The sequence below is a fragment of the Brassica napus genome, chromosome C3 (genome assembly GCF_020379485.1).
Source record: "Brassica napus cultivar Da-Ae chromosome C3, Da-Ae, whole genome shotgun sequence".
NCBI classification, from domain to species: domain Eukaryota; kingdom Viridiplantae; phylum Streptophyta; class Magnoliopsida; order Brassicales; family Brassicaceae; genus Brassica; species Brassica napus.
Genome location: NC_063446.1, coordinates 16898216 through 16918434, shown reverse-complemented (window position 1 = coordinate 16918434; position 20219 = coordinate 16898216). Strand labels below are relative to the sequence as shown.

The window sequence follows — 20219 nt, the reverse complement described above, 5'->3', positions numbered from 1 at the left end:
TATGCTTGCAAGTTATTCGCTTCATTGAACTTTCAGTCGTTGGTAAACGTAACTCTTTTAAAAAACTTACAAGTGTTGATTAAATATCTCAGAGTTTAAAGAAAAAGACAACCAACATCTAAGTTTGTTGATGGGAATTCACAGAGTCGAAAGAGGCCTTCTCGAATGAAATAATAGGACTGGTTTTGAGTTTTGGGCCACAAACAGTGAAACAAAACAGGCCGTTGAAAAAAAAAAAACAGAAGTAGGTGAAAAGCCTTTTTCAAATCAACGATTCTCTTTACGAAATACAAAGAATCTTCTTGATCCTTTCTCCATATATCTAAACCCTAACCCTTTCTTCCTAGCTTTCGTTCTACACTTAAAACCATTTCCTTATCCACAAGGTTTCTCCTTCGCTCCGGTCTGAATAATGGCGTCCACAAACGCTCTCTCTTCCGCCTCGTCCGTACTCTGCTCCTCTCGACAGGTGAAGGGCGTTTGTCTGAGATTAGCCCATTTACGTTCTATCTTACTTTACTTGTTTTGCTAGTCTGTTTTTGATTTGAATTTTACTTAATTATCTATTCAGTTTCTGGGTTGGTGTAAAAATGGTTCCTTTCTCAATTCAGTTGAGACTTGAGATTGATAGAAGAAGATCGAATCTGGTTGTAACGGGTATTCATTCATTCGATTTCTTGTGGGTGTGTGTGCAGGGAAAGCTGAGTGGTGTAAATCAGCAGAAAGGTCAAAGAGTAAGCTACAGTAAAGCTAACAGACGTTTCAGTGTCAGAGCAAATGTAAAGGAAATCTCTTTCGACCAGAGCTCAAGAGCTGCTCTTCAAGCTGGTATCGACAAGCTTGCTGATGCTGTTGGTCTCACTCTTGGCCCTAGAGGTATCATTACAATCTCAATGTCTGTTGTATCTCTCTTTTGTCTTAACCTTGTGGTCTTTTTCATCAAGGGAGAAATGTTGTGTTGGATGAATTTGGAAGCCCCAAGGTTGTGAATGATGGAGTCACCATTGCTAGGGCTATTGAGTTACCTGATGCTATGGAGAATGCTGGTGCAGCGCTTATCCGTGAGGTTAGTGTGCTTTTTTTTTTTATAACTTTTTGTTGTTATTTCTGTTAATGGTGATTGATTTGGTGCGTTTGTTGTGTGGAGAAAGGTTGCTAGTAAGACTAATGACTCAGCTGGTGATGGGACAACAACTGCATCTGTCCTTGCTAGGGAAATAATCAAACACGGATTATTGAGTGTCACTTCTGGTGCCAATCCTGTGTCCCTCAAGAGGGGAATCGACAAGACTGTTCAAGCTTTGATCGAAGAGCTTGAGAAGAAAGCTAGACCTGTCAAAGGTGGTAGTGACATCCAAGGTACTAACTTTTTCCTTCTTAGTCCAATGCTGATTGTGAAAACTGTTTGTTAACATTGTGCTTTTTTGTTTTTTTTCCAGCCGTGGCTACAATCTCTGCTGGAAATGATGAGCTTGTGGGAACAATGATTGCTGATGCCATTGACAAAGTTGGACCTGATGGTGTTTTGTCCATTGAATCTTCTTCCTCTTTTGAGACTACGGTCGAAGTTGAAGAAGGAATGGAGATTGACAGAGGTTACATCTCACCTCAGTTTGTGACAAACCCTGAGAAACTACTAGTTGAGTTTGAGAATGCGCGGGTGTTGATCACTGATCAGAAGATCACTGCAATCAAAGACATCATCCCCATCTTGGAGAAGACCACTCAGCTTCGAGCTCCATTGCTGATTATTGCAGAGGATGTTACAGGTGAGGCCTTAGCAACCCTTGTCGTGAACAAACTCCGTGGTGTCCTCAATGTTGTCGCCGTGAAGGCTCCTGGATTTGGAGAAAGAAGAAAGGCTATGCTTCAGGATATCTCTATCTTGACAGGTACATGCAGATAGATGCATACAGCTTTTGTGTTCCCTCTGTGTTGTGTTCTGAACTTTGTCTCCTCTTTGTTTGTATGTTCTTCAGGAGCTGAGTACCAAGCCCTTGACATGGGCTTGCTGGTCGAGAACACAACAATAGATCAGTTGGGTATTGCTCGTAAAGTCACCATAAGCAAAGATTCGACTACACTTATCGCAGATGCAGCTTCCAAGGACGAGTTACAAGCTCGTATCTCTCAGCTCAAGAAAGAACTATTCGAGACTGATTCTGTCTACGACTCAGAGAAGCTCGCTGAGAGAATAGCTAAACTCTCCGGTGGTGTTGCTGTCATCAAAGTGGGAGCAGCGACTGAAACTGAGCTCGAGGACCGTAAGCTTCGTATTGAGGACGCAAAGAACGCTACATTTGCTGCTATCGAAGAAGGTATAGTTCCTGGTGGTGGCGCAACTTTGGTGCATCTCTCCACTGTGATTCCTGCCATTAAAGAGAAGCTGGAGGATGCTGATGAACGTTTGGGAGCTGACATAGTGCAGAAGGTAAAGATTCCAAAGTTTTAACGATCATTTGAGATTTTTGATCTTATGAGGGTTTGTGTTTTTATATTCAGGCTTTGGTGGCACCAGCTGCGCTTATTGCGCAGAACGCTGGAATCGAAGGAGAAGTGGTAGTGGAAAAGATTATGTTCAGTGAATGGGAGATAGGGTACAACGCCATGACTGATACCTATGAGAATCTGCTGGAAGCTGGAGTGATTGATCCAGCTAAAGTCACGAGATGTGCGCTTCAGAACGCTGCATCGGTTGCAGGGATGGTACTGACCACTCAGGCCATTGTTGTTGACAAACCCAAACCTAAGGCTCCTGCTGCTGCTCCTCCTCAGGGTCTCATGGTCTAATGAAAACACATTATAATCTTATGGTCATATATGTTGTCCCCAGTGATCTCACAATGTTCTTTTTTTTTCTTACTTTCTTCTATGGGGATTTGAGTAGATTGTTTAGCGGCAACAAGAAATAAATTATCTTTTTGATTATTTTGATTGCAAAATAAAACTTGGAATGTTTCTGCATTCAAAATACTATTTCTGTGTTTAGGTGATAAGACGCAACAAGACTTTAGGTTTGATGCCACTTCTTGGACTACCCCTAATCAATCAAAAACTGTAGCATCAAGAACTATTCCTCCACTCTAAAGCTTCTTATCCTGCATTGTCAAAACAAACCTCTCAGCTTTTCTTTAACCTTTCCTTTAACTAGTGAAACTATCTATCTGAATCTTGTAAGATCAAGCGTGTTACTCGAGAACCAAATCCAACTTTATGGAATTCCATCTCTTGGCATGGTAATATATCATCCACTTAAATGTAACGATAGGCTTTAATCTACATCTCAAGAATTTTATTTTCTAACTGTTGTTTATAAAAAATAATACATCAACTTATAATTGGCTATGCAAAACTATGATTACCAAAAAAATCTTTAAATAGTAAATGACAAAGGTGTGTTAATTTGAACATGGTCGTGATTTTCCTTTTTAATTCCAGAAATTAGTAAAATGAGTATTTAATTCTTTAACTAGTTGCAGTCCACATGTTTATCTTATATCTATCTATATTATTATTTCTCTATACTATTTTTTGCTTTGATTTTTTCGCATTCGAGTTCTAAAGTTGAAAGTTAAAACGGTTAAAGTCAATGTTATCCTTAATGAATCATTTATTATAATGATCATAAATTAGTTTAATCCAATAGATCTATATTATTATTTATATTCATTTACTATCGTTCATAAGTTATTATAATCAATACTATTTTATTATTTTTGTATTATATATAATAGAGCGATTTTATTCAGAAGAATATAATCAGAAAATAATAGTATAGATAGATTATTTCATGTTATCATACAGTTCTTTTCAATGGTGATGGTGATCGTATTACATGGTTATCATATAATTGATTTGAAGACATCTTATAAATTATAAAGATGGTGTATTAAAAGATTATGGACAAAAATATCTCTATAATACTAACTGTATAAAATAATAAAATTTTGAAATCTAAATAGCCTAATGGATAATTATATTTATTTATTATATAATTATCATTGACATATTTCTTATTTAATGAATTTATTATACAATTACAAGATAATTCTTATATATGTATTGTGTTGCTATCTAAAACTAAGATTTTCAATCATTAAAAAATAATGATGGTATTTGAATTAATAAAACATGTAATAATAAATATGCTTAATATGATCATGTCTACAAGCGCGGGCAAAACACTTAATTTTGGTATACTGCGAGTGTTTAACTTTTCAGTTAAAATGCCAAGTTTCTGCCAAGTTTCAACTGGTTGGAGAGAAACTTGGCGTTTTATATCTATAATATTAGATATATATATATATATATATATATATTAGATAATTGATATAAATTAATATAATAAAATTGTCAGAAATAAAAAACATATTTAAAAAAACAATTCTTATGGGTATGGGGTTGTTATTTGGAAATAATATTTTCTATTATAATTTTTTTAAAAAATTAAGATATAAACAATTTATTACAAAAATATTAATCAAGCAAAAAATTTTGAATAAAGATATTCTCTAAAATATTTTTAATATGTGAGTGTTTTTAAAATTTTCACACAACAATAAGCATATATATATTTTGATGAAAAACTTTGTCATCTATAAATAATTTGATTTTTTGTTCAAACTTTTTGAAAATATAAATAATAACTTATTATGCTGATTTTTAAATTAATAAGATATGACATAATAAGTATTCGTAAAAACATTATACTCGCATGTGCAAACAAAACACATTGAGAGGTTAATACCGTTTATACTCTTAATGAATAATGTAGGTAAATTAACCAAAAAAAGAATTTAAAATTTATTTGATTAGATAAGTGATTATAATTAATAATAATAAAATTATCCAAAATCTAAAAAACATAATTAAAAATAGAAAGATAATTCATATATATAATGTTTTTATCTAAAAATATCTTTTAATAAAAAAATTAAGCTCTCACGTCGAAAGTTCGAGTGATTAATATTGTTTATAACCTTTAGGAATAAAATATATAAATTAGCCAAAATATAAAAAAAAGAATTTAAAATTTAGTAGATTAGTTAAGTTACTAAAATTAATAATAATAAAAAAATTTAAATATATTTTAAAATAAAAAAGTGATTCCTATACATATTGTGTTGTTATCCAAAATATCTTTTAATAGAAAAATTACAAAACAGAAAACACATAGTTAAATATTAATCAACTGTAATAATTTATCATTATAGTATGTTAATTAGTAATGTATATATTAGTAAGTAATTATAAAATGTTTACTACATGGGCGGACAAAACACCTAGTTGTGCAACTATTCTTTTGTGCAAGAAAATGTCCACTCTTAGAGTTGAATATACAAAATACAATTTAAAGAAGTTAACCAATATCACAAAACATTAGTATTAACTAGAATGCGATAGAAATAATACCCGGTTCGAGAACTTGGTCCAAGGTCCTTTAGGCCCGTAAGGAGACAATGGGCCTACAAAGATCCGAAGCTCATGTCGAACTCAAGTAACAGCCCATGTAGAGCTGATACTTTCAAATTACAATATAACAGAGATTAAAGCATTGAAGATGACCTTAAGTTACATAGTCCTTGCTGGAGACCGCGTTGTCATTACGATCCACTCCTGAAGACCTATAAAAGAAAAACATGTGTCAAGAAGAAGGGGTTTTGAATTCTTCTAAGCAATTTCTATTTTTTCGATACATATATACGCTTTGGTTCTTAGATACCCTTTGTATTTATACTTGAATTCTACTTATATTATCAATTTGATACCTTTTTATATGAAATAATCAATATATGTACTTTGACACATTTCTTCTTATACAAAAAACTGAAACCCTAAACTAATTTCTAAGTGGATTTTGATAAAAAGGAGAGAGATTCAACAAAAAAAAACCTATGAATGTTCCAACGTGAAAACAAAGACCACAATAACTGGATAAGAAACATCTTGTGAAACCACAACCAGCATGAACAACCCTCAGGACTGAATATCATGATTCAACCCGGATGGTACACCGTTCATCCAGACCCCTCATCTTGATTCAAGTGCAAACTGTTCCTCACCTCTCGACGTCCCAAACAACACGATCACCTTCGAAGAGTACGAGACTAACGGGATCGACAAACCTCATAGCGATCCACTCATGATCGATCTTGTAATAAAAGATCTCAAAGTCGCCAGAGTCCTCGTAGATACGGGAAGCACCATTGATATATCCAAAATCACACTAACGCGAAGGCCATTAACTGGCTTCTCCGGCATAACGTCAATTACTCTCGGATCAATCAGACTCCCGGTCATGGCCAAACAAATCATCGCGGTCGTCGACCATCCAGCCATCTACAACGTGATCATGGGGACACCCTGGATAAAATCCTTGAAGGCGGTCTCATCGACCTATCACTTTAGCATCAAGTTCCCACCCCCGATTGGAACTGCTGCAATTTGGAGATCCCAGAAACAGTCACGACTTTGCTTCCTAGCCGAACATAACCTGAGGCGAATCATGACTACTTCAGTGGTGAAAACCAAATGCAAGGAGATAACTCAGCCATCCGCTGAAAACGATTTGAAAAAGACGACTCAAGGTCGTCTACTCATCAAGCAACGGTTTCGGACGACAAAAGCAAGAAAGCATCTGAACCCGACGCTCTAACCCAAACGAAGGAGAAAAAATCGGAAAATACGTCGACCCAGCTACAGTCACTGCAACTAAGGCAATCGACACAGCCACAACCACCGAGTAAAAATATTCGCGGCGTAAACTGAACTACGAGACGGCTTGATATCCGAAAGGTGTACGTAGGCAACTCGTCGCTAGATGACTCAGCTGTCCCCCTCTCTAAAATGGGGGGGGGGGAGTGGGTACGTATACGTATACTCGTATACTCCCACAATTTAAAAACACCCTTGTACTCTATATTTATAAAGCTTTTTCAATAATAAGAAAACACAATATGACTTTCAAAAGTCTCGCAAATCTCTTATATCACTTGAACACGAAATTTCGCAGAATACTTTACGACTACGATAGCATTCCGCGATTTGCTAAAAAAGGACTAAGTAAGATTAAACAATAATCATATAAACCGAAAACGGAAATCATACGATAAATCAACTTATCACAATCAAGTCCCGAATACTTTCGAAACATTCCTCGGACAACATTAAGGCCACTAACTAAACATCTCCAAAACCCGCAGACGTTTCATATAGAAATGCGGTAAACCGAAGAAAACTTCCATACGGAAAAACGTTTTCTAACAAACTTATACACAAACGTTATTCGGTCGCAAGGTCAAGCGCGACCTCGGTGGAAAAAATCCATACAACTTATTCTCGAAAACATAAAATCACTTTACACAAAGAAAAAACATATTTTGGAAAAGCGAGATGTCACAAACTTCCTAAGGTATATTTCGAAACTCGAACAAACCAATAGAATAGTCCATCCACGACTATAAATTAACAACTAAACGAGGACTCGCTCTTACATCACATTCGTCGATTGGCCCCGATGAATACATCAGCCGTCTAAAACAAACGCATATCCCGACCTTCCCTCTCTAGGATTGGTCCTCATACATTCGACAAAAGGATAATAGGGGGCTGTAAAAGAAATCTGAAAATTTGGTCAGCACTTCTAGACGAATTCAAAATTGTCTTTGGAGAGATGTTCGGTTCTCAATCGATGCAAGTCATATAAGCCGAGAACTTATCGCAGACTTCAATATTGAGACATAATCAGGTCGAAAACGCTACGGGTAACGTAAGTCGATATAGTCATCGCACACCCTAAACCATTATTAGGCCTTGGTCTTGCCCTAAACCCAACACACTGGTCTCAGACATATCAAGGTATAGTATCTATACGAGATCCCAAAACTTGTCTCTTCGTTTATATTCGTACGTTCATGAAATTTCTCAAAATTAAGTTTTTTCGAATACTCACACCTAGGACGAACAACGAATGTGACGATTCTCCTGCAACTTGTATTCTTTCCTCTACATTTACTAAACTACTCACACACTATTAAAACAAAAAACATAGTTTATTAGATAAAAGCCGCAGAGCGGCAGGGATTCAATGCCATATGCGGCCAGCCCTGATAATATAGAAACACGGCCACACTTGGCCAAAGCAAAGATAAGCGAAAACATAACATAAACATGGAACATACTCCCTTCAAACATAAACGCCCTTCACGAGTCTAACTCATAATTCCCAGGCATTGAACTCCCAAACGAGTAGTCGCTAGCTATCAATGGGGCCGCGTGCTGATCTTCCTCTCCATCCTCGCATGGGACTCAAGGACCGACTTCCTCCGAATCGGGAGAAACAGGGATTGGAGCCCATTGCTCCCAAATCCTTTCTTCAATCAGAAGGATCATAGACTCCGCATTTGCGTAATTTCTCATATGCCGCGACATATTGGTCATCTCGGCATCATAGGAGTACTCGGGTTCCTGCGTACGCCATAAAACGCCTACGGAGCCCCAGCATTCGCGATAATCACCAATGGAATTCTGAGTCTTCTTCAACTCTCCAAAGTGGGCTGCAAAATCGGTAGAGTGATTCCTCACAAGCGCAGCAACCTCCCGCTTTCCCTCCCTGAACGCACGACGAAGCTTCGAGTCTTGCTTCGCGACCAGATCGTTCTCACGAAGAGAGTTTACCACGGCCTCATCTTTTAAACGAGAAACCTCTTTCTCAGCCTGCTCAGCCTGAAAACGGGCTGTGCGCTCTTCCAAGCGACTCGCAGCAAGGGCTTCGTTCATTATGTGGAGGCCCTGCAAGAATTTTTGAGAGGTAGAGGGGAACTTGGCAAACAAAACTGATTAAGTATGAGAACTAACCCCGTTACACATCCGGAAAGCTCTCAAAACTGGTCCAACCCGGCATGCTCCCTATCAGTCGGGAGCGTATCGAAGTTAGCCCCAATAGAGTCGAAGAAAGCATCGAACCCGGGAGCATTGAACGTCGGCGGATGGACCTGATCGGTACCACTTCCACTAGCCTGACTATTGAAGCATTCACAGTACCACTCCTCCGCAGGCAGCTCCATCCCATCAATGGCGACTTGTTTGTTCTTAGGAGACCTATCCCTTTCCATATCCCTCTCCATTGGAATTTCGTAAGGAACAAACTCATCCATGCTTGGATCCGAATCTTCTTCAACTTGCAAATTGGTCTGAGTTCGGGAACGGTCCAATATCTCAGTTGTCACTTGTTGATACGGATCGAACGTCGATCAATGTTATGGTAAGAACGTCAATCGATATTCTCTCTTAAATAGGCGTTAGCGAGTTGATCGATAGGTTCACTAGTATTGTCTAAATCAGCTTCCCCTTGTTTCTAGCAATACTAGCTCAAAGGGATTACTTCTGGTGCAGAACCTATCGTCGTAGTTGTCCACAATCTTAAGTTCAAGGTTCTAGTTAGCTACTTTAGAACAAAGGCGTTAACTACAATTCGTTGAAGGATATTTATCACCTTAGCAATTCTATATTTTGGGCTAATCCCTCTTAACCTATTTGAACTATAAATCTAACAAGTGAATTACTCAGACATAGGAAAGCAATTCATAAGCATAAACTGAATAAAATGCATAAATAGATTAAGGTTAGAAATACTGGAGTTCCAATACAAATCTCTGGAGTAGTCTCGAATCTTCTCTCCAAATCTACTAAAAACCCTAAGTGTTGTTTGCTGTGAAAAATAGAAAATAAGAAAGCGTGTGTTGCCTAGAACAATGGCTGAGCACATAAATATTAGGTTAAAAGTCGGCCATGAGTATTTCTGTAAATATGTCGTGACTTGGGAATTAAGCCGGCTGGAAACCTAGCTAGGTTTTGCGCGCTTTGTTGTCCATCGATGGCATAGGGTGTGCGTCGATCGGTGTTTGTCTCTGATTGTCGACCCTTAGATAGGTTCGATGGTCAGCTACGAGCTTCCTCTCATTTTATCTCTAAAATGCACCCAAATCATTATTTTTCTCTAAAACACTCTTAAACCTGTAAATGTGTTAAAAGACTCTAAAACATAATAAATAGTTCATAAAACACATTTATACTATTGCTAAAAATGAATAATTTAGGGTTTATGTTGCTTAATTTAAGGAAAAAGAAGACATGTAAGTTACCAAAAAAAAAAAAAAAAGAAGGCATGAAAGTCGAACAAGATGATTAAAAGAGGACCACACAATTAGACTTAACGTTTTCCGTTAACCGTTCAATGTGAACTTTTCAAAAGTTCAATTTTGCAAAGTCAATGCAGATTCGGGGAATTTATTTGTCAATTTCAAATTCTTTGGGAATTAAATGATCATTTTCCCTCTAGTTAAGCTAATTATTCCCAATCACACTCATATTCTCCATATGTACAGAAGGGACGTCTACAGAAAAAAGTTGTTCCAACACTAATTAATTGATAATATAAATTTTGTAACTTTAATCCTTTCCACCATAGTCAGGTCCAAAATATATTATACTTAAAAAGTATCGTCAGAGCTAGAAATAGAAAGAGAAACAATCACATAATTATATTTAGAAATTTTTGACTCAGAAAGAGATAATACAAAAGAGAGTGTGTAGTCAGCAATATATATTTCTCAAATCAAAAACTTAACTGTCTCATCATATACTATTGATAGCTAAAGGTAATAATGTGACATTAAAGTGCTATATTTGTCGAACAAACTGTTTGAATTTGCTAAAATTGTGGATATTACTTTCAAAAATTGCTAGCCATACAAAATACTCGAAAGAATATATTATGTAAAACTCTAAATAGTGTACAAAAGGCCAATTTGGTGATACGAATACATTAAGTGCCTAAAGTTTGAGAAAATTGGGAATAATAAGTACACAGTATAAAGAAATGGTCCTCACATACCCAGCGTTGCGTTTAGTTTCAATCGGAATGGACCACACACATATATTCACCCCTTCAAGCCATTCATTATATACCATCTCATTTTTGTCGGATCTAGATGCGTACAGATTCTAAAGAATTTTTTCTTTTCATTTGTACATAAAATGTTTTAATAGCATTAATAGTTATTAGATCAATGCGAAGATAACCAGAACACATGAAACTATCCCAATAAAACATATCATAAACTCAACCATGCTTATATCGCTTATATCCTCACTTGGTAGTTCTAACAAATACATAGGATATGCATGTAAAAAGACTATGGAGATTAATACATTTCACAAAAAAACATTTCAATTTTCTCAAAAAAAAAACATTTCAATTGCTAATACAGAAAAGATAATGAAAATATACTGGTTTGTCTGGCCTATTAAATATCATCATAATCTGTAAATGGTGGTCATGGGGCATTACAAGAATGAGATGGAATAATTTCGCTACACTTATGTACCGTGATAACTGGATGCAGTTTAGCTCATCCTATTTATCAAAAACCATTTGATTTTTTTTTCCGACAACAAACGGTTATTCTACTACTCAGACTTGAGGTGATCTGGTTAACCAAACTGGAATAGAACAACCAATAAAATAAAATTCTCTATGGAAAAATCCCGCAATTCTAGCTAAAGAATCAGAAATATGATTTTGCGCTCGTAGAATATGAGTGATCTTGAAATCCGGGAAACATATCTACAGAGTCTCTATCCTCTCTAATTCTATTGCAAAACTTGGCCAAACATAGGACTCTTTAATCATGGCAATTAGATCTTTCCATCCGTTCCAAAGCTCTGGCATGTTCCAAACCATTTTATTTATAATGATAGATATGCCTGAAATGATATTATTCATTTTTCGAACAACTAAATGTGTGCGGAGGGAGACACAAAATCTCCGTGACATAGCTAATACATTACTAAACACATAATTACATGTACTACGTTTTAAACCGAAAAAAAGAGGACGATTATTTAGAGTTTGATTTGGACAATAAATATGCCATGTTTCTACAGCTGATTTTTTCCTCTTAGTAAAAACCACAAACTCATTTCGATGGATTGGTTTTGTCTGAATCGAATTCATCAATATATAGATATATCTATGATGATAAAGATTATACTAGGCAACCTTAGTATTATCGTATTAAAAATAAGCAAAAAAAGAAAGAAAGTAGTTTTGCTCCATTTTACATATGTAGAAGAACATCTAAGGGTGTAGACAAGTAATGAAAAGGAATAATGCATTCTGTACAATTCATAATTTCTTTTATCATTTACAAGAAATTGTTTTTCCTTTGCTTTCATTCTCATTCTTTTTATTTTAAAAGAATATAGAATAAATTTGTTCCTCACTAAAATTTGATAAGGAATCATTTTCATTTTCTTTCCTCTAATATTATTCATCTGTATTTTTTTTCTATTTATTTCTAATGTTCTTGTAATGGTCACCAGTTAGACCCTAAATATGTAAATAGAGGGAACAAAATAGGTGGGACTGAATATGCCTAATCGATCTACAATGTGTAAGGTCCACCAACAAGTTCCTGTTTGATTCTCAGTTTGAATGTATTAGCTAACAGCTTTAAGCAAAAAAAAATGTACTAGCTAACACCAACCAACAAAAAAAAAAAGAATTGACAGTGTATCTTGGAAACCTTTCTTTGCTAGAAACCAATACTTTCATATAGACCCTTTTATATTATCTCAACTTCCAATATCATTACCATTTTTATTGTTCTTTATTAAAGAAAGAATATTTTGATGTTGGGGAAATCCAAGCTGAGATTGGCAATAACATAATTACCTTAATTTGATCAATTGGTGATATGACTCTTGTTCACCTATGGATAGAAGAAAACTCGTGGATCCACTCGTATATTGTGTGAAAGGAAGTTAGCAACATGAAAATTACTGCGAAAAACTTGAGATTCTGGTCAGATCTTTATGTATCAAAAAGTTATATGTGGAGAGAATAGGTTAACATAAAAAAGAATAAAGCAAAAAAAAATTCAAGCAGACAAGACCTACCTGAAGAAGATCTGGATCGATTAAAAACTATAAATTTAATAAAAAGAGAGAGGAAAAGGATAGCCGTTGATTACCGATGCAGCATCATCAAGATTCCCATTTTCACAAGAGAACTTTGGGTAGAGTGAACCACCACCGTCCATCAACGGATGTGAATCTTGATGATGCCACAGCAGCAAACAACGACCGTGGCTCCGGAAAGTAATCTTCAGTTTCGTCTAACAGTCTTCTTGTAGTAATCCTTTGCCTCACAAACTCAAACTTGATGACTAACACTGACATATTTCTCTAAATAGTTAATACTTAGCCTCCTTATTTATAGACCCTGCAAAATCGTATATACTATATATCTGTATATATATATATATATATAGGAGGATAAAGATTGTGGAATAGTCGAGATGGCTTGTTATGATTGGATGAGATGTAAAGTAATTACGTCTATTTTACTCTCTTCTACTTAATTGGAACCAAACCAAAAAAAGAAGAAAAAAAACAGAAGAAGCGAAACCCTAAGAGAGAGAGGAGAATGAAAAATCCTGAATACACTCTGAAGTCTGAACTTGGTATTATATACAGCTAAAACAGTAAAATGAAACAAAACAACACAAATTTTGATTTGCAAAAAAAAGTATGACGTATATATTACATGTTACCAGATCGTGGAAGCCACATACTAAGCAGAGAAGACCTGATGAGATCTAAAACAGAGAGATGGAGAGAGAGGAGAGAGAGAGAAAGAGAAAGCATACAACTTTGTGTGAATATACAAGAGAAGTGTGTGTGTATATATAATAAATAAATAAATTATATAATGTATCCTTTATACTTGTGACAAAATGTTAATTTTCTGGATTGGTTTAATGGGCATAAGATATATATTAACAAGAAAAAAATGTTGGGTAGAGAGCAGATTGGCAGAAGGGGCGCTACCGTCTTGGAGTCCACCTCGTGATGGAATATCCCACTTTTTTTTTTTTTTTGTTTACATTCCAACTTATTTTCTTTTCAACAAACTAATTATTGGATGCAAATAGAAGATAAATAAAATTTTTTCTGGTTAAATTTACAAGTGGTCAAAAGCTTACTGTCCATAGATAGTATAAGATTTACTGTTCATGGATAGTAAAAAACAGTCGTAGATTTTTTTTAAGAAACTTATTCGCAAACTGATTCCCTAAAACATTTTCATTACATCATCTTGCAAAAATAAAAAGAACAACTGAATTGTTTTTCGTATTTCTGTAACCAACAAAATGTTCAGGTATATTGCATAGTTTAAATTAATTGACTATTATTCGCGTTTCGGTATATTTGAACTTGGCCTCCTAGTTTTAGTATATTGTGTTTCCAGTGGTACTTATTATTTATAGAAGTTTGAATCTTACATTATTGAGTATAGTAGAGAACTAAGATATTGTTTGAAATACTCTAAGTTAGCAAGCAGTTTTCAAAAATACTTTTAATCAAAAATACATTGACATTTGAATTTAGGGTTAGTGATTATTTTTTTATGGAATACTATTAATGGGTGGCGTCGGGTTTACAACTTTTATAAATGATTAAAGAGAGTTAGTTTAATTTTTCATCATAAATTTATAATATTTATAAAAATAGTTATCATTTAAAAGTAATTTCAAATTTGTGATAAAATTAAAATTTTCCTAGAGAATGTGGATCTTACTTTGTATGTAAGGGTATTTATTATCCTTTTTGGAGATTCTTCCATAGGCATTTGTATTTTGAAGCATTTTTAGATATAATCTCCTTTCCATTTCATTGAAAGAAATTCACATACTTGAAAAAATAGTAAAGTAGAGAAAAAAATGTTTTGGTTAAACAGTCTGCAATTTTTAAGTTGCGAGAACAGACATGCGGAATCTTTATATATCGACGTATTAAAAAATATGAGGCAGAATAATATTGTGTGTAATAAAACTAAAAATTAATTTAGAGAACTTAGTTTGTTTTTCTTCTTCCTTTTTTTTTTTGAAAGGAAGAGGACTAGTTTGTTTAATGATACAAAGAATTAAGGAATTTCTTAAAAATATGCGAGATTTCTAAATTGCAAGCAAGATGAATGAAGTGAGAATGTAAAGAGAAATAAAAGCAAAAGTTGAAAAATGAAAGCAGATTAGTGGTGAACACTAGAAAGTAAAAGCAAATTGATGTAATAATTAATAGAAAATTAATGACAGATTAAACCCAAACTAACAATATTTGGAGATATAATCGTTGTTAAAATTATGAGTACATGCAAGAAATGATGAAGAGGCTAGACGCAAAGATTGGAAAACAAACACTACCAGAAAAATGAGTTTTAATAGCGGGCGAATAACGCTATATAACGATACTATAGCAGTTTTTGAAGCGCTGTATCATCGCCCGTCATAATAGGTAAAGGACATTACATAGCGGTTTTATGCTCTGCTATCTTTTCTTCCGATACGATAGCGCTTTTTTGTATGTAATTAAATATTCTTTAAAAGCGTGTTTTTATTGTTATTATTACATTATTGAAAAATTAAAAAAAAATAGAAAAAAATATTTTAAATATTTTAAATTGAATTATTCATAAACTAAAACCTGTTTACATATAAAAAAATAAACCAAAACTAAACCAAGCTTAGACCTAAACCAAGCTTAGACCTAAACATATTTGCTAACTAAACCTAATAACAAAACTACGCCGCTTTCAAGCTTCTTAGCTCCGCCGCCGTCAACCACCATTTGCTGTGACAACCAAGCCCTCGCGTCTCTCTCTTCTTTCCTTCGACGTTGGAGATGACGACGGAATCACCATGGCTCTTCCCACTCACTGTCGTCGAGCTCGTCTTCGGCTCACCACTGCCAAGCTCATCCCATACACCACCGTCAAGTTCGTCTCCGGCTTATCTATCCTCTCCGCGCACCTTTGTCTCAAGCTTCAAGATTTTCTATTCACTGACCATACTCCACCAACTATAGACAGCAAGCTCTCCAACTAATAAAGAAAAAATAAAACGATTTAATCAGTTCTAAACCCTAGAAATCGATTTCAGATCTATATTGATTTCTACCTGTTTCTGGATCGATGAAGCAGAAGCAATGGAGAAGCAACGTATTGAAGTTTCTGTGTGGATTGAAGACCTTCGCGACACTTCTTGAGCAAGCTCTCCTACACTTGAATTTCCAGATCTCGACCATGTTGTCTTCTCATCCTTCCTTCTTTGGAGTCCACCGCCATTCGAACAAAAGGAATAAGAAGAGACGGTGGTGGTGGTGGTTTAGAGAATAAGAAAGAAATATGTGCAGAGATACAGAAAAGAAGAAGAGATATGTTGATGGCGTAGGGAAGAAGAACAAAATAGAAAGGAAAGAAAAAAAAATCTGAGGCAGAAATAAATTAGAAAAATTGATTAATTAACTGTGGCCGTTGGATCAACATTTATCAAAGGCTGAAAGTAGCGATCTTTGTCACCCCACACTGACCAATCAGAAAACGGTTAGTGGATCCCTAACTTTAGATCCAAAAGAAGATCGTGTGATTCGTATATAACCATTAGTCCAAGTCCAAAATTTTTAAACTGTAATATGAAATTTTTTTAAAGGTTTAAAGTAAAAGGTTTAAAGTAAAAGAGTAAAAGTAAATGAAATTAGTTTAAAGGTTTAAATGTTTGAGTATAGGATTTGAAAAGTTTGTCTTTAGATTTTAGATTTAAAGTTTGAGTTTGGAATAAAGGTTTGAGTATAGGGTTTGAGGATTAAAGGTTTAGAGTATTGATTTAATATTAATTTTTGAAAAATAAATAATTTTTGAATTTTTATTTAGTGTTGATATTTTTTTTAATTAATTTATTTTTAAAATTTTGAGTTTAGAATAAATGTATGAGTATATGGTTTAAAAGTTAAAGGTTTGGGATATTGATTTTAAGATTTGAGATAAATTTTTGGAAATGATTAATTTTTGAGTTTATATCTAACATTTGAAGTTAAATTTAAGATTTGATGTTAAAATAGAGTTTAAAATTTTTATTTAGAGTTTACGGTTAAAAAACTTGTTTTAGGGTTTAGGGATTTAAAAACCAAACATAGCGTTTTTAATCATGTTTTGCTATCAAAACCCAAGTGATACATATAAAACCATATGTTATCATAGCGTTTCCAAATATACCACTCTATCATAGCATTTTCAAATATACAAACGCTATCTAAAACTAACGGGTATGTCAACTATAGCACAATCGTAAAAAACGCTATTCCGGTCTGCTATTAAAACTCATTTTTCTTGTAGTGAAAGATACATTAGTGGCAGATATTTAAAGCAAAGGCAGATTAACAAAAATTAATACAAGGAATGATGAAGAGGAGATCCGCCGAATAATGAACTGAATATTAGTGGTAATTGTTGGCAAAGTAAAGACAAATTGATGACAAGTTAATGGAAGACTAACACAAACTGTCAATATTTGGAAACATTACTTGTTGAATTTATGAGTGCGCATATAAGGAGTGACTCTTTCATTGAAGAGACTAGCCACATGGGTTGGAAAGTGAAGGAAGATTTGTGAAAAACATTGGCAGAGTAGAGAAAAAATTCTGGCAAATTAATAGGAGTTTAATGGTAGATTATAAGAACAGAAACTAACAACGTTTGAAGACAGTATCTTGTTGAATTTATGAACGCATACAAGAAATGATCAAGAGGCTAGCTGTAAAAATTTGAAAATAAAAGCAAATGAGTGGCAGACGCTGGCAAAGTAAAGAAAATTTAATGGCCACGCAAACTAACAACATTTTGAGACATTATCTTGTTGAATTATAGAGTTTGCATTCAGAGAGAAGTGGATGATGTTAGTCTCTGGAAAGGAAGTTCTGGGTTTAAAGAAACGTTCTCAACAAATGATACTTGGCGAATGATGAGAGGGTCCAACGAGCAGTTCAATTGGGCGCGGGGGATTTGGTTTTCTATGGCTACCCCGAAGTTTGCATTTTTATCTTGGTTAGCTATGCTGGACAGGCTCTCTACTATGGACAGGGTATCAAAGTGGTGCAGTGGAGCTGATACTATCTGCGTGTTATGTAAGGCTGCTGCAGAAACCCGTAATCATTTATTCTTTGAGTGTGCTTTTTCATCGCAGTTGTGGAGTCATCTCAGCAGTGGAATTCTAATGAATTCTTAATCTAACGTCTGGTCTTCACTTGTGCTGATGATTTCAAATAGTAGAGGTGATAAGAAGAGGTTATTTTGTATTAGATATGAATTTCAAGCTGCAGTCTATACAATTTGGAGAGAAAGAAATAAGATCAGGCATGGGGAAAAGCCAATTCCGCTGTCTATGATCAAGAAGCTCACGGATAAGGGTGTTAGAAACAGGCTCAGCCTGATGAGAAGGAATGGAGGAAGGGGTATGGTGGGAGCTCTTCAATTTTGGTTCCAAACAAGAGTATAGGAATTATATGAGTAGTTAAGGTTGCTGGAAGTTTGTATTAATCAGGTCCACACTTAGTTGTAACAAGGTTTTTTGATTGAATAAAAATTTAACATTCTTTCAAAAAAAAAAAAAAAAAAAAAAAATTTTAGATTTCAATTCACGGAGTGATGAAAAGGCTAACTATAAAGTCTGGAAAATGACGGCAAAGACGTGGTAGATGTTGGCAAAGTAAAGGAACATAATGGCAAATTGATGGTAGTCTAACACAAACTAACAACATTTGGAGAAGTTGTCTTGTTTACTTATGAGTCTATACGAGGAGTAATAAAGAGGGTAGCCAAAGAGATTTGAAAATGAAAGCAGATTAGTTGCAAATGTATGTTGACAATGTAAATACAAGCAAATGACAAATTGACGCAAATTAACAGAATTTAGAAAATTAAATTTCCTAGCGTCAACCGTCTCCCCGCCCCCATCCAACCTTTATACTCATCGATGAGTTTGAGATTCACCTGGTCTCTTCTGTAAGCTTTGTTGGTTTTAGAGTGGAAAGTGCTTGTTTGAGTGTCAAATCAAGTCAACTAGGGCTTCGTTCTCTCGATGTTGCCTAGTTCTGGAGTTTCTCACCTACAGTTCTTGTCGGCCAATATCCCAACCGTTTTTGGGTGCGTCAAAGTTGTGTTATTCGACTATCAATTGTTTTTTCGAAAAAAATCGCTTTAGGGACAAAGTGGAGCTTCCCCACAGTTTTTTTTTCACACTGCTGAGAATGACTCGCACCTTATAGGCTCTATCTCTCGATTTGATCTTATGCTTTCTAGTTATGTTCTACTGTTGAAAAGGTCTCCAGAATTTTGTATTTCGTTTGTAAACTTTGATGCACCCTGAGCTTTTATAATATAGTTCATGCAAAAAAAAAATCCTAAGATGACACTACAAATTTTTTTATCATAAATATAACACTTAAGGGTAAAAGTGACCAAAATATTTCATTAAAAAAGTAAATAAACACTTATACTCCTACAATTAACTAATTTATATTTAAAACTTAGATTTGATGGATGAGATTTTTGGGAAATAGTTTAGGATTAAAAAATAAAAATAAATAAATATTTAAAATAATTTTTTTAAAGATAATTTAAAAAAAGCTTGAAATTTTGTTTTGAAAAACAAAATTGAAAAAGAAAATTATAAAAGCGAACTCAAAAATATATTTTTCAAAAAATTATAATATTTTTTTTTTAATTTTTATTATTTATTTAAATATTTTTTTATATTTATATGTATATATAAAGTAGGGGTAAAATAGTCTTTTACCTTTTTAATTAAACATCTTTTGATCTTTTACCTCTTTGTATGTTTTTTCGGTGACAAACATATTTTGTTGTCTTTTGAGAGAATTGTCCATTTAGAAACATTGTCTTGTTGAATTTATACACGGGTTTACGATTTGGTTTCAACTTTGCAAGACGACAGGATACATGGCAGTTTAGAATTTGGTATGAACTCAATAATAATATGATAGAAATCTGAAAGAGTACGAGCAGACTTAGATTAAAAAAAAGATTAAAAGGGTAACGATCCCATAAAAACATGGAGTAACTGTTGCATTCAACTTTCTGACGTAATTTTCTTATTACTAAATAAATATAAATAATCATTAGTCGTTACCATGTATGGGCATTGGGCTAGGGAAATTTGGGTTTGAGAAGCTATGTCATATAATTTAAAGTCTAGGGTTAATAAGAGAAACTCCAATGTACATCTTTATATAATTTTTTGTAACATATTTTTTTTTAAATAGAAATCTTTATTATATATGTGAATTTTCTCCGATGTATATCA

General features: G+C 34.3%; 1 protein-coding gene and 2 long non-coding RNA genes across 4 annotated transcripts; 1 reads left to right on the top strand and 2 right to left on the bottom strand.

Moving 5' to 3' along the window:
- Positions 1-261: 261 nt before the first annotated feature.
- Positions 262-2928, top strand: LOC111206103 (ruBisCO large subunit-binding protein subunit alpha, chloroplastic-like). The gene is made up of 7 exons (XM_048752762.1): positions 262-469; positions 696-876; positions 945-1066; positions 1152-1359; positions 1440-1892; positions 1980-2431; positions 2503-2928. Exons 1-7 carry the CDS (start codon positions 413-415, stop codon positions 2788-2790), a joined length of 1761 nt encoding a protein of 586 aa, XP_048608719.1. The 5' UTR covers positions 262-412; the 3' UTR covers positions 2791-2928.
- Positions 2732-14843, bottom strand: LOC125584384. Of its 2 annotated transcripts, XR_007321338.1 has the most exons (4): positions 12737-14843; positions 5566-5624; positions 5413-5465; positions 2732-3098 (listed from the first exon to the last, which is right to left on the bottom strand). It is a non-coding gene; the product is annotated as an uncharacterized LOC125584384 (long non-coding RNA). The 2 variants fall into 2 exon arrangements; XR_007321337.1 differs by having other exon boundaries at positions 5413-5624.
- Positions 14844-15505: 662 nt separating this feature from the next.
- LOC125584383 lies at positions 15506-19347 on the bottom strand. The gene is made up of 2 exons (XR_007321336.1): positions 16020-19347; positions 15506-15943 (listed from the first exon to the last, which is right to left on the bottom strand). It is a non-coding gene; the product is annotated as an uncharacterized LOC125584383 (long non-coding RNA).
- Positions 19348-20219: the final 872 nt, after the last annotated feature.